This window comes from Phaethon lepturus, unplaced genomic scaffold (assembly GCF_000687285.1).
Source record: "Phaethon lepturus isolate BGI_N335 unplaced genomic scaffold, ASM68728v1 scaffold43296, whole genome shotgun sequence".
Classification (NCBI taxonomy): Eukaryota; Metazoa; Chordata; class Aves; order Phaethontiformes; family Phaethontidae; genus Phaethon; species Phaethon lepturus.
Window position 1 is genome coordinate 1 of NW_010546361.1, and position 15,207 is coordinate 15,207.

Genomic DNA, 15,207 nt, shown 5'->3' on the forward strand with positions numbered 1-15,207 from the left:
GGATGGGCCTGGGCCTGGCCCTGGCGGGGAAGGAGGGCGACCCTGAGGGGCCGCTTGCGTTGTAGCCTGTCGTGACATGTCGCTCTCCTCCCCAGGGTCCTGACATGCCGCTGTCGCGACTGCGCAAGGCCATCGAGGAGTCCTGCCCGCACCTGGCCAGCTCCGTGCACATCAGGTGGGCGCCGAGGCCACGCCTGGAATCCCCGCCCACAGGAAACCCTTAACCCGGGGTTTTGATTTGGCTCAGGAGTATAAAAACCTTCTGGGCCTCATGAATTAGCTACCACTTGGTTCTGTTTGTGTTTGCTCACCTATACTTGAAATAGAAGAATATTTTATGTATAATATTAATATCCTAAAAATGTGGTTTTCTTTCCCTGTTCAGGTTAAAACTTATGGCAGAAGGAGAATTGAAAGATATGGAACAATTTTTTGATGACCTTTCAGATTCATTTACAGGGACAGAGCCAGAAGTTCATAAAACAAGTGTAGTAGGTAACTAATTGTTATCCATAAGCTTATTTGATGTGATATCTGTCATTGATGTAATTTGCTCAGGATATAGTTTTATTTTTCTTTCTGGGGAGGTGTAAAGATTGCATAATACGATTTTTCCCTTGCTTAGATGTTTCATATTAACCAATAATTTTGCATAGTGTGCAATTCTTACCAGTCTTAATTTTTCTGTGATCAGATAATTTAATGGCAAATCTCACAGACTAATACCGTATTTAAAGCCTGCAAAATTGAGTTTTATCAATGAGATGAGACACTTAAGCAAAATTAAATAATGCAATTTAAGCTTCTGGTTTTATGATTTCTAGTCTCCTCTCTGAAACAACAGCCTTACAACAGGTGTCATAACAGCTGTTTTGCTTTGCAGGTTTATTTCTGCGCCATATGATCTTGGCATACAATAAGCTTTCTTTTAGTCAGGTCTATAAACTTTACACTGCCCTTCAGCAGTACTTTCAGAATGATGAGAAAAAAAGTGGAATTGATGAGAGTGATATGGAACTGACGAATACAGAGGAACTGGAGGGGAAAATGGAGAAAGAAGAACTTGATGTACCTTTAAGGTGATATATTAATATTAAAGCGTTTCCTACTTCTTAAGAGAATTAGTCTTATTTCACATTACCCTGTACACGTCAGGGTAAACTTAAGCTCAAGATGCTGCTCCTGTTAAACCATCCAAACTCCACAAATTCCCATCTAGGCCCTGTGCATGTCCTGTCACTAACGACTTCAGCTGTGATACTGAGATGTAGAGTGTACTGTAATCTTGTATTTTTTTGAAGCCTTACACACACCGGCAGAGCTGGGTGGCCTCTCCGTTTCCTTGGTGCCACCATGTGGTAACACTTGTAAATGGCAACAGTTCTGCTCAGTGTCTCATAGAAGATGGCGGTACCGCATTCTCATGCTCACTTAGTGAATCGCAAGCTGAAGGCCAGATGCTGCCCACAGTTCCCTTCTGTACAGCCCACTGCTGAGTGACCTCTCTGCTTGTGCTAGTGTGATGTGATAACGCGGTTGGAGAGGTCACTTCTGCTTCCAGCAAGGAAAGGTTGCTCACTAAGGAAAAGTTAAGCTTAATGGTTTTAGTTTCTCTTTTCAACCTTCTCCAAATAAAAGAACTGATGTTTATTTACATCAAAAATGAGAAGCAAATACTGAGACTTTTCACCTGCTAAAGAGGTGTTCCACTGTAAGAATAATCCTAAACACATTTTGTGTATCCATGTATTTAAAAGGTACTTTCTAAAATGTCTTTATATAAACTTGTGCTTGTGCATGCTCTGCTACAGCATGAGTCAGTTAACGGCTTTTGGAGTCTGGCTGTATGCTGTAGTTGCTGTCTTTCCATGGAATAAATTTCTGCCTGCTCTTGCAGAACAGCTGTTTTCTGGAGTGATGTATGTGGCCAAAGTGCCGGTTCATTTCATTGTGACTATCTTCAGAAGAAAGGAAAAACAAAGGCATTTGAATATGTCAAGCCCAACTCTTCCATCTGCTGTTTTTCTTTGCATTTTCACATGTATTTAGGGTAACATTCATATTGACCGTGGTCTTTGCAGGTTGAAGATTACAACTAAACTGTGTGGAATCATTTGGATTGCTAACTTTGATGTAGTAGATGTTATTCTTTATTAAATTTTCTCCTTTAGGTTTCCTTTCATGCTGTTGAGCTCTAATATCTCATAAAACTTTATAAAGCAAAAGTGTGGAGTGTCTGATAAAATACATTTTTTTTTTTTTTGTATTCTATTTCATTGCCCTTGTTTCTAACCAGAATGCTTCTTATTAGGGAAGAAGAGATATCTTGCAGTGGGCCTCTTTCCCAGAAACAAGCAGAGTATTTTCTTTCTCAGCAGGTATGTTAATTCTGAATAAAGTTGAGTAAATGATCCATAACATGAATTTCACCTTCAATTTTATCCACAGTGTCAGACATGATGTTTTCTTAGATCTCTTAAAGTTTTGTTGATATCTTGCATGGAGTTGCTCAGTATGAGCACTTGGGGCTGAAAGTGTTTTATCTAGGCACGTACTCTGTGTGATGATATTTGATTCTGAGAAGTTCAGTTCTGTTGCAACTACTTTCCTCAGATTTGATGTCTGCTAAATGTGCAGTTTTGTTGATTATTCCAGTTGGTAAATACAAAACAGGGCAGAAGTACACATGGGCACAAATGTCAGTAAATGCGCTGCATGTTTATAATAGTTTACTAAAAAAATAAAATGTATTTAAAATGTGGATGAAACATTATGTATTACAAGTCCGAAGCAACTTCTCTGTCCCATTAGGATCTTTATTGTTAGGGATTGTTGAATCTGGTAGCCACATCATGGCAAGGCTCCTGCAGCTCCCTAACACGCAGTGCAACCAGTGATGAGGCTGAGCATGCTATCTGTAACCCTGTTCCCCTCTCTGGCTGATGAGGATGAAGATCCATTAGTGTGAAACAGATACACATGTATGCTCTTGTGCGCACTCTTTCAGACTGACTGTCTGTCTTGATTCCACCAGTAACTGGGCTTAGCCACTCAGTTTATCAAGTAACTAGTCCCTGGATTGTCTTGTCTCCAGTTGCCTCTTGCAGAAAGACCTGACACACATACAGATGCATCTCTCAGTTGACCCAGAGGCCACAGTCTCTTCATCAGTTGGCTTGGGATGTCCTGGTTGGCCTGGATGTCCTCCAGTTGTCTCGTTCAGAGAGACTTATCTGGCCCAGTCTTATGGCTATTGAAATACTTGGCTCTCGAGCTGCTTATCCTACTTTCTGCCTAGTCCAGCTTGATGTTCATCAGTGGTCACCCACTGACACATATACTCTCCAGTTGCTGGCACCACAGACACACAGACCCCTGTGATCTAGCTCCAGTTGCTGGCACTCCAGCCACCGTAAACACGCATGCAGAATAGGGGACCCCTTATCTAGGAGCAGAGTTAGAAATAGGGTTGAATGATGAGACAAGACAGGTGCAGTGATATTGCAAGGTATGGATTTTATCTGCAGTGACATTCTGTTATACTATGTTTTTTAGCTGATGTGATTTATGTAGAGTGTCTGCTACCAGTGTGTATAATTTTTTTTTTCCTTCCTAATTAGAGTATTATGGAGGAATTGGGATGTTTAGGAGGGTTCTGAAATTTGAAGTCTTTTCATTATTCAGTATTCAGTAATACTTATTCTAGTAACTAAACTATTATAATTTTTTATGAATTGATCTACTTGCCAAAGCAAACTATAGATTCATTTAGTTTCCTGAATTTTTTTGTGAGAAGATACATGTAATCTCAGTGAGCAATCCGTTGTCTTAGTTCTTCAAAGAGAAACTTAAAATAGAATTCTTTAAGTACGTTTAAACAGTGTTTTGAATGAGCTTTTATTTTACTTGGTCTCTCTGATCTCTGGAAAGTGAATGCTATAATACAGTATAGAATAAAACTGCCACTGACGTTTCAGCGTCATAGTAGACAGAGCAGTTACAAAACCTTCTTTAATGTTCTCTCCAAGCAGATAACAAACTGACAAGCGTATATCAAAATATCTTTGTAACCCTCCAGTTTGAGTTACTTACTTTTACTTTCCAATTTTTATTCCAGGCTTCTTTATTAAAGAATGATGAAACAAAGGCTCTTACTCCAGCATCTTTACAAAAGGAATTGAACAACTTGTTAAAATTTAATCCAGACTTTGCTGAAGCAGTAAGCATCTTTTTCGTCATCGAAAATGATTGTTAAAGGGATTTCTTATCTCTGGGATAGGATTATTTGGGAGTAATTTATTCTATATTGAAATATAAGCAGATGATAAAAATGTGAGCAAGTTGCATGTAAATGTTTAGTAATTCAGACTGAAACTCCTGGAAGTACAGAAACCTTAATTAAGCTAAGTACTTTACCACATGCCTCACTTTATGCATAGATATAATGCTTTTAATTTTGGTGGGACTATGTGAGTGCATTCTTGTTGAACTAAACCTAAAACTTTTTTTTTTTTTTACACGTTTTCCTAAGAAATTTCAGGCCTCATACTCCCATAGTTTAAAAATCAGTATTAAGTGCAATATCTGTTGATTTTGCTTACTGATGTTCATTTCACTTCTGCTGCTTAAGAGCAATTTATACTGGAAGCAATAGACAACTCATACTGAGAGTTGGTTCCAGACCTGTGCTGCAAGCATTTACCTTGTTCCTAGAGATCTTATTCTGGAGCAAGTTCCATGAGTTCCCAGTCAACTCTTTCCTGCCTTACTTTCTAACTCTTCCTCCCAGTAGCCCTGGGCTGAGGCAGACAGGATTTTCCTTGCTCCCATTTGGGGACATATCCATGAAAGGGGGTGGACTTCACAACTCCAGAAGTCCTCTGTAGTGTTCTGTTTGTCTGACATAAAGGGTTGTCCTGCCCAGGTCTCAATGCCAAGAAGAAAATACATAGTTTTAGCATCTGCTCTCTATCTGCATGGCATTGGGAAGCAGTAGTCACGCTTTTGAGTATGTTTCTGAGTGCAGAGACAATGTGAGTCCCACCTCCGTTGCCACTCTGACTTAGCACATAAATACAGGGATTCTACCTACGTAGAGGTCTCGGGCTGGGTGGGATAATTTTGATGGCCAGATCTTGGCCTGTGGGATACCATTTGGAAGTTCCTATTAGGGAAAGCAACCAGTTTTATCCAAGATTTACAGAAATTCTGCACAGGTAGTACCAGTATCACTGCTGATGAAGTACTTTTCTGGCCATGCAGTATTTCAGTTGCACTTGTTAGGCAACCTTTGTCAGTGAGAAGATACATAGTAATTGTAAACAAAAACTTAGTTTTAATAGTTCTGTGTAGTTAAAGCTGATTTTGCTTCAATTTTTAGCATTATTTAAGCTACTTAAATAGTCTCAGAGTGCAAGATGTCTTCAGTTCAACACACAGCCTCCTTCATTATTTTGACCGTTTAATTCTCACTGGAGCAGAAAGCAAAAGCAATGGGGATGAAGGTTACGGTCGGAGTTTGAGATATGCTGCTCTGAATCTAGCTGCACTGCACTGTCGGTTTGGCCATTAGTAAGTTAATATATTGTACTGTACAATTAAAATTCATCTTGTTGCATTTCATAAGTGCTGATAGACCTATTGTTCATTCCGAAAATCTCTTCAGGAGAAGGGACTTTCTCTAATTTGATAACAGCTGTAGTTGCGTTGGGTTGGAATTTTCTTGGAATCTTGGTTTAGTTTTGTTTTTGTTTTGACATTTATTTGGTTTCCATAATAACTGAGCCCTCTACAGCAGGGTAAAAGTTGATATTTGTCCGTGTCTGGTTGCAACTGTTTCCAAGGTATTTAAGTTCTCAATTACTACATTTCCATGACCTCAGAAAGGTCAGTGGACACAAATGTCTATTTTCAGCTGCATTCTCAAGAAAGTGTGGTTGGTTTTCTGCTAACGTTCAAATCAACATAGAGCTGATGATCTGGAAAAAGAGTAATTAAAAAAAAAAAAAAGAGCCATCTGAGCTTTTTTAATTTAAAAATGCTGTTAGGGGTGGGTGTTATTTTATTGACAAAGCTGGCTTCCTCATCTTCATATATGGTTTGCATTTATTGACTGCTGCCTGGATGCATCATGTAAAAGGACTGGAGGAGGGAAGGACATCTGCAAAATTGAGGGCAGCAATGTTTTCTACACAGGCAGATACTTAACGTTGCTCCTATTCAAACAGTAATTTGGCGCATTGGCATGTACAGGGTTTGAAAGCCCACTTAGGGGTTACAGTTGCATTTTTGTGGTGGCATGCAGATGCCATCTTGCTTATTATCCTCAAGAATAGAATACATCGCTGAAGTGCTAGGAGGAAAACACAGGCTTTCTCAGCAGTCTATTAAATCAGAGTTATCTTCTGAACACGATATGCATAATTTAGATCAATATTCCTCTATCATAATGCTGTATTTTAAGCACTGTGGGAATACTAATATGTTCTCCCCTTTTTGTTTGCTGATAGCCAACAGGCTGAACTTGCACTTCAGGAAGCCATCCGAATTGCACAAGAGTCTAACGACCATGTTTGCTTGCAGCACTGCCTGGTAAGATAGCTGTATTGAAATGGAGGTTGTCACCTTTGTCTGTGTTATCTGAGCTCAGTGAACTGTTGCAGAACTACTCTTACAGTAGTATCTCATCAAATGCACCAGTGATTTAAATATGACTGTCCAACAGTGGGATGACATTGCTTCTGGCAGATGGGTCACCCACAGCAATAAACTGTAGAGAGGTCATGGGACGGTTTTGTTGCAACTCGGGATTACTTTCTTAAACAGGAGTAGTGATCCCAGAGTACTAAGATCTCAGCACTAAGCTCAATACGTGTCTTACAATTTCTCATACATTTTAAAGAGAAAAAGTATGTCATAAACTTCCTCCATACTGTCTGTTGGATTCTCAAAAGGAGGAGTGAAAGACTTCTATTCCTCTGTATTTTGTTCTGTAATTAGCATTACTGTTATAATGAATTGGCATTGATGGTATCAAACTCCTGAGAGACTTCTTTCCATAGTTAACTGTATAATGGGGTTTCTGTGTGTACTCTGAACCTCCAGCGTTGCCTGCTGTCACGCCAGTGTTCCAACCTAGCTGCATTTTGGAAATATTTTGCTGTGCAGCATTTAATAGATGTTTCCTTAGTATCATGTTAATTCTGAAGAGTGGTTTGTATTTCCAGTGAGTTTTTGTGTATTCTGTGCAAAATGTAAGAGACATTAAAAGTGCTGCAGCCATTAGCTATTTGCCATGAGATTTTAACTTTTTTTTTCTTGCTAGAGCTGGTTGTACATCTTGGAGCAGAAGATATTTGATAGCTGTGTTCTGCTGGAGCATTCTGTAAACAAGTCTTTACATTTTGGTTTGCCGGTAAGTACATTTCATATATCCTTAACTTTATTCTAGGACAAACACATGTGGTGAGGGGAGTGTGCATGATAGGGTTTTGCGTCTGTTCAAAATATGTAACTGAATTTAAACAAATATATTTTAACACTCCAAAATCTAGCTGTTTCTATTTTTTTTTTTTTTTACTGTCCTTATTAACAAACCAGAGTTCAGTTGCTTCAATGGCAGTACATTATTGTAAGGCTCACTGTTTTTCCTTCTAACTTGTTTGTCTTTCAGGCAGAAAAACTCTCTGTGGCTACTAGCCTGGCCCCGTGCCCCATTTTGGCCTTAGGCCTGTAGCACAATCTGCTGGTGCTCAAGGGAGGTTCCTATGCCTCTGCCTTCTGTGAAACTCTGTGCTGGTGCCTCTGGCAGCACTTTGAACACGTTTACTTGTACAGCTCTATCACAGCTGTGAAATCTTGCAAGGCAGCCCTCTCCTTAGATAGTTTTGTGCCCTGAATCTGTTGGCTCTTAATGTTTAGTTCTGTCTTCCCCGAGATCTGCAATATCTTTAAGAGAATTGTTCTAAAAGGAGCTAAACTGCTGATGTTGGGAGGTGAGAGCAGACATGGCCATTTGATGGGGAAGGGGAGGGAAGGCCCTGTGTTTTCACAGCTGTTTCATCATCAGAGAAATCCAGGTAAAAGTCCTGTCATCCTCTTTAAGACTTCTGTGTGGGGGAGTGGAAATTACCTTTCACATCTAGCAAAATGGTATTCACATATGTGTGGGTGTGCATAAGTGGGTATTTAAAGAAGTGCCTGGAGCAGTGTTCCTTTGTCTGTGCTGAATAACATCACATCTTTTACTTTGGGATTTTTTTCTTAGTTTAGAACTCTTCCTCTGGTGTAATTTGCAAGCATAGTGTACTCAATTGTCTTTCAATGCTGTTGGTATTTTTTTTTTTCTTCTTCTTCCCAGTACCTTGCTTCCCTGGGAATACAGTCCTTGGTTCAGCAAAGAGCTTTTGCAGGAAAGGCTGCCAACAAACTAATGGATGCCTTAAAAGATTCTGATCTGTTGCACTGGAAACACAGCTTGTCAGAGCTTATTGATATTAGTATAGCACAGAAGACTGCCATTTGGAGATTATACGGCCGCAGGTATTTTGTTTCTTTTGAACTCTTGAGTTGGCTCACTGTATTTGTTAGCATATAATGCATTTTGAGTTATTTATATAGGTGTAACAAGTGACTGTGTCTCTCCAGTGCACTAAAATAAAGGAATCAGACTGTGATTCAGTACAGGCTGAGTGCAATTATTTCCATTCTCTTGTGTTCCTTTAAAACTCATACCGGAGAAAAGATTGAGTTTCCATTTAGTAGTGGCAAATAGTGCATAAATTGTTCCTGTGCCCCCGTTTTCAGCATCTCTGTGCTTGGACTGTGTGCAGCTTTCAGTATGTGGTACTTGATGTGCCTGCATAGTCCAGAGTTCCTGGACAGCTCTTGTTTTACAAGTTTTTGTTCTCCCCCAGGCCCCTGGCTTACCAAAAAATGTAGACTGTTGTCATAACAAGACCATAGATGAAAAATGGTTGTTGTTTGTTGCTTGAAAGCTAAAAGATGTTTCTCTTGCACAAGCACCATGGCACTTCAACAAGCTCAGACGTTGCTGAGCATGAACAGTCTGGAGGCTGTGAACGTGGGCGTTCAGCAGAATAACACAGAGTCCTTTGCCGTAGTATTGTGTCACCTGGCTGAGCTACATGCAGAGCAGGTGAGTTTTATGGCTAGTTGCACAAAATGTCATTTGGGTGAGAGAACGTGTGGGTGTTATTGACAGAGTGCGAGTCTTGACTCGTGTTTTGTTCTGCCTTTAATGTCTGCATCGGGGGTGAAGAAAATACAGGGGTTTTGCTTGGCAAGTTCTCTCCATGAGGGATGTGTTGAAATCAAGGGGAGTGGTGTTTGCCCCAGTGTACGTTAATCGGAGTGCTATTTCTGTTTTACAGGGGTACTTTGCAGCTGCTTCTGAAATACTGAAACACCTAAAGGAAAGATTCCCTCCCAACAGTCAGCATGCACAGGTAGAATATTTATAATTTAGCCTGTGAATTATGCAACTATCATACAATAGGATCTGAATTCCATTGCCTCTGAATTCTTTCCTCGGTATGCCTTGGGCTATATGTTGCTCATTTCACTTGGCTCATGACTTCACGGAAAGCTGTGCGGCATAAGCTTTTCTACAGAAGCATGAAAAAGACACCTCTGTTGTTTTAAGACTGGTGAGACATTTATCTCACCGTGGCCTCCTAAGAAAAAACTGTTTAAATAGAAATGTCATTGACAGAGGGATATACATCTCCTTCGTGAGCATGTATAGGAATTAAATGCTCTGCATTGATTTGGAGCTTCAAAGTTCTGTTTAATTAGTGCTATTTATTTTGATATATTACAATCCAGAAATAACAGAGAGAATAGGCTGTTTTTTGTGTGACACGTTAACACATGAGTCCCTAAGATAATACTTACGTTGAAGTGTTCAAGATTCCATTAAATATAGTTTGGTTCTTCTCTTTTTGTTACAGAACAAGTTTACAGTTTCAAAGCATTAGTAATGATTTAAAAAACCTTTTTTACTTAAAATGCAGTCAAATAGGTAAGTGTTAGTATTGAAGCGTTAATTCAGACCTGAGCATTTCTTTTGAGGACAGTAATTTAGTAAATCCACTAATTGGGCAGTGGAGGTAGGTGTGTCTAGACATAAATACCCACAGGGGAAAATAAAAAGTAAGTTCTAACTTAGAATTAGAAAATGAGCAGGCACAACTTCTAAAACTCGTTCCTGGATGTTCTTTGTTTAGCTTTGGATGCTGTTTGATCAGAAAATACAGTTTGAGAGCGCCATGAATGATGGCAGATATCATATAGCAGATTCTCTTGTAGCAGGAATTACAGCACTTAATAGCATTGAAGGCGTATACAGGTAAGAAATCACGAATCTGCATGTACTTGCAGGTGTGTCCGATGAAGATAATGAAATGATTGCTGGCACTCACGTGTGCTTACATGTTCTTCCCTTTCCAGAACTAATTATGGTCATGTTGTCTAACCTGTAGTGCTTACTCCATTAGCAATAATGCAGTATAATTTCTAGTTGTTTCTGTGGACATTTTAAGAACTGTAATAGCACTGCTGAAGTTGGTGTTATTCTAGAGCTGTAGACCTGTTGTGAGAACACAAAATACTTCTTCAAAATCTGCCACAGTAACTGTACTCAAACCTGAGCACAGAGCAGAATTTCATGTCAAATAGCATCCCCTGCTGCTGTGTATTTGTTTCTTATTTCCCTGTTCTCACTCTTGCCCTGTTGCTCCATATCCTTGTTAGCTCAAGCCAGTTTTAGCTACTTTACCTCATACCTGTTTTTCTTACAAATAAATTACTTGTGCTTTCTAGCTTGCATGCCCTCGCACTTCTGCTGCCTGCTTGGCCTTTGTTTTTGGCAATCCCCGTTTTCTATCTAAAGCTGTTTTATGAGTTTGAAGCTTTCTGCCTGTGAGTTGTCCGGCTGGAATCAGAGGTACCTGGTTTTCCCCCTGCCGGTGTGTGTAGCATGCGTACACTTTGTCAGAATGCTGTTCTGTGGTTACAAGAAAAAGCGGTCACAAAATAGAGGCCTATTTTACTGTGTTCTGAAGAGCAAAATTGTATCTAAAATATAAAAATACGATCAGTGGTGTTTTCTTTCTGTCGTGGCAGAAAAGCCATTGTATTGAAGGCCCAAAATCAAATGTCAGAGGCACACAAACTTTTGCAGAAATTGTTGATCCACTGCCAGAAAATCAAGAACACAGAGATGGTGATTAGGTAAGAATGTTTCATTTTCAGACTATTAAAGCCACTTTGCAGCAATTGGAATCAGACGTTTCAATTTGTCTGTGTTCAGACTTCACTAGTCTTCAGATTACCTACTATGATTTGGAGATTACAAAATAATTTTGTTTATTACTGGTATAGAGGAATCCTCAAAATATTGTAGAATTGAACCCTAGTTATCTTTAATATGTAAACTAAAAGGTAATAAGTTCCATGCAGACTTACAGAAGAAGGAAACACTGCGTATGAAATAAATAGCAAACAGAAATGTATGCGTGTAGCTGTACCTTTGTGCTAACCTTCAGAGTAGTTGTATGTCGGTGGCATCCCCTCTTAAGGGTATAATTTAAGTTTATTGTATATGCAGTAGTGTAATTCGTAATAAAATCAATACCATTATGGATGGAATAATTGTTTGGGAAGCGAGTAGGCTTTTTCATCAAAAGAAAATGTTTGTAATTCTTTCCCTCGGTTTTGATTAGTGTACTGCTGTCAATAGCAGAGCTCTACTGGAGATCTTCATGTCATACCATTGCGCTGCCTGTCCTGCTGCAAGCTCTTGCCCTCTCTCGAGAATATAGTCTACAGTACTTGGCTTCTGAAACTCTGCTGAACTTGGCTTTCTCCCAGGTATGTCTGATCTCTGTTTTCACAGGGCTATAGGGCAACGTTTATTCTGGGGACCTGGATACTGTTTTTACTCCTGTGAGATTTAAGAACACAACCTTGTTGGAATTAAATTATCGATTATGAAGAAGTATATTCTAAATGTAAAATCTTTTGAGGGAGTTAATAAAAATTGAGTTTCGTGTGTATCACTAAGATGAGTAGTTATTGCATACAGTTAAGCAGGCAAGCATGAATTGGCCCTGCCTTAATTTCTTCGGTTCTTGTTTTTTATGCTAGTGTTTTGGCTTTTTAGTAGCACAGTTTGGCATGTGTCTGAAATAAAATAATGCTTGTAATGAATTTCAGTTATACTGTTTATTCTGAGCTGGCAGAGACGTGGTTGTCAGCACTGACTGCAGTGGAGAAGCCATGCCTAATCATTTTGGATAGCAGCTCATTTCTACTAATAAGTTTTGATTTAAAAGATTGTGGGGAAAAAATTTCCATCCTTGTCTGTAGTGCATTGTGTTATTAGAAACAGGTGTGACATGTTGGTTAGATTCCTGCATTAAATCCGCAACTGTTTCTCTTTCAGCTGATCCTTGGCATTCCTGAACAAGCCCTGAATATTCTGCATATGGCAATAGAGCCTGTCTTGGCCCATGGTGCTGTCCTGGACAAAGGCTGTGCCATGTTCTTGGTGGCCAAATGTCAGGTGGCTTCTGCAGATTCCTACACTCCACAAAAGAAGACTGAAGGTAGTGTGAAGAGTAATTCTCCTCACTGAAACTGCGCTCAGAAGTTGAGAAGCGCAAACCACTGCATATACTGGAGTCCTGCTACACGATCACTGTTAAAAAAGTTTAAATGATACAGCGGAGTGTGTTTTACCTAGTTATCAGATAGCAAAATTTATTTGTCATTAGTTATTCAACAGATGCAGTGTTTATGGTGGAATCTTGTTTATCTGCATACTGTCACGCCTGTATTTTTCAGCAAAGGCTGAATAACAGAAACTAGCTGAAAGACCATGTTGCTAAGACACAAATTGTTTTGAAAAGCTGAGGAGTTTATAATTGGGCTCCTCAGAATTGAGCTGTAGTGCTTGGGGTTGTTATTGTGATATTATCTTAAATATGACTGTCCCCCTTTTTTCCACAGCTTTGGAATCTGCTATCTTGAATCTAAATGAAGCCAAGACTTACTTTGCCAAAGTGGACTGCAAAGAGCAGCTCCGAGACGTCCTCTACTTCCAAGCCCGGCTCTTCCACACCCTAGGCAAGACCCAGGAAAGGAACAAATGTGCCATGTTATTCCGTCAGTTGCACCAGGAACTGCCAGCACATGGTGTCCCCTTAATCAATGCCTTCAAGTGATGCGTTTAAAGATGAGATTTGTTTGTTTTCCTGTTTTTGTACAAATGTCTTTGTATTATATTCAGTCATCCGTGTTTCAAAATAACTGCCAATAAATCATGGTCTTCTCCTGAACAAACTTGTGTTTTGTTTGTAATGACTTAAGGGAAAACATAGGTTTCCACCCATTTCACTTTTATTCTGTACTTGAAATTAAAAATAAGAATTGAATGGGGTGAAAAAAAAAAAAAAAAGAAAAGACTCTCTTGACTGCGTTATAAACACACTGAGGGGAGTAGCACAGTCATGATGAAATAATATCTGTTCTTAGTAGTGACATTTCCAGAATCAATGTTGGCTTTCTGAACACTGGGGTACAAAAAATAGTCAAAAAATGTAGGTATGTTTGTGTTCATTTTAGGTGGTATAGAATGGGGCATCTCATTTAAAACGTGTACTTGCATTTAACCTGTCTACAGTCGCTGTTTACTTGGAGGAAACACATGGTGCTGGCAGAAGGGGAAAAAAACCAGGATCCATTTGGAAGGGTCTCATAGTGCAAAGTCCCAGCATTGTTGTTACATGTGTTCCTGTGCAAAGAGCAGCTGAGAAAAGTAAAGAGTGCTGAACAAAAGCCCCAGCTCAGCTGAAATGTTTTTATTGTATGTGTTCTCCCATAGGTGCTGCGTGTCATTTACCTGCTCTGGTTTCACGGGTGAATGTCTGAAGATCACAGCTAGCTCAACAGCCGATATGCTGCCGATTACTTTGAGCAATAAGATCCTCGTTTTGGAAGAAAATTTTGTTTCAGCTGTAGTGTGGGATTTCAAGGCAGATGGGGTTGCACTTTTGTGAGTGTAAACTTTTTGTGGGTGAACCTTAGGGGCTGGGGGTGCCAGTCGTTTCGCCTTGTGACAATACAAAAGCTGAACATCATTAGTGTAAATGCTTGGAGCTACCCTGCCAGGAAGCGCTAGATTAAGCCGTGGCATTGTTAGCAATGAGAAAGCAAGACCAGACCTAAAGCTGGCTCTGCCGGAGCCTTGCTGTCTAAGGCAGGAAGAGAGAAGCTCTTAAGATGTGCTTGAAATGAGGGTTGTCCAGCAATAGTTTACGCATCCCATTAATTAGTGTTGCAGCGTGGCTGTTGGCAGATAATCAGTGCCTGGCTTTAAAACGAAGGCTGTATTTCTAACAGTGAAGAGTAACCCAGTTTTGCGGAAGCGCCGAGTTTGGTGGCTTGTCCCCTCTCAGCTACGTTATCAGACCTCCATTAATCGGCACCGCGCAGTCCATAAAACATTTGGAGCACCTACTATTTTACACTAAGTGCATCAACCTGGTTTCTAGAGTGGCTTTCAAGATCCTGGTCAAAATAGCAGCGTTTATCCATGAAGCTCTTGTGGAAGCTTGGCTGTGCTCTGGGGAGCTCTACAATGTCCCAGCAATGCCCACAAATGGGTCTCAAAGCAAAATGAGGAAGATGGTTTGTGCCAGCTGTGGTGTTTGCATCTGCTCAAGGCTGGAAGTTGTTACTGCACGAAAAAAAGAGTCGATCAGAAAACTGCAGGTGAGCTCAGCGCAAGAGCGGTGCTTGATGGGAATGTGCTCGATAAGAAAACCCAAATAATTAGCATGGACAAAGCAAGGGAGATGTTTACAAAGGGCTGGTGCCAGCCGGGGAGCTAAAGGCCGTGCCCGGGCGGCAGGGTTGCCTCCATCCTGGTGCTGCAGCACGGTGACCCGAGTGGCAGCCGTGCTCAGCGGCGATGGCCGTGCTGACATTTCCAACCAACTGGTTTCTAAAAACCCCTTCAGGTGCTGATTTCCGGGGCGTTGGGCAACCGTTTCGTGAAGGTCCAGGGGAGCTGATGCAGGTAACCTCGCGTGGACCCAGTCGACCTCATGCTGGAAATTCTGTCTTTGCGCAAGGGCAGAGGGGAGGAAGCCCCGGGCAGCCCGCGGCCGGGGGTAAAATAAT

At 40.4% G+C, this 15,207-nt stretch overlaps 1 protein-coding gene across 1 annotated transcript; it reads left to right on the forward strand.

Annotated features, from left to right (window-relative positions):
• Window positions 1-98: 98 nt before the first annotated feature.
• Window positions 99-13,365, forward strand: ANAPC5 (anaphase promoting complex subunit 5). Its single transcript, XM_010289263.1, has 16 exons — window positions 99-175; window positions 386-495; window positions 884-1,079; window positions 2,312-2,378; window positions 4,118-4,219; window positions 5,381-5,571; window positions 6,510-6,591; window positions 7,325-7,414; window positions 8,360-8,541; window positions 9,022-9,157; window positions 9,393-9,467; window positions 10,248-10,369; window positions 11,146-11,253; window positions 11,745-11,892; window positions 12,467-12,629; window positions 13,033-13,365. Exons 1-16 carry the CDS (start codon window positions 105-107, stop codon window positions 13,245-13,247), a joined length of 2,058 nt encoding a protein of 685 aa, XP_010287565.1. The 5' UTR covers window positions 99-104; the 3' UTR covers window positions 13,248-13,365.
• The last annotated feature ends 1,842 nt before the right edge of the window (window positions 13,366-15,207 follow it).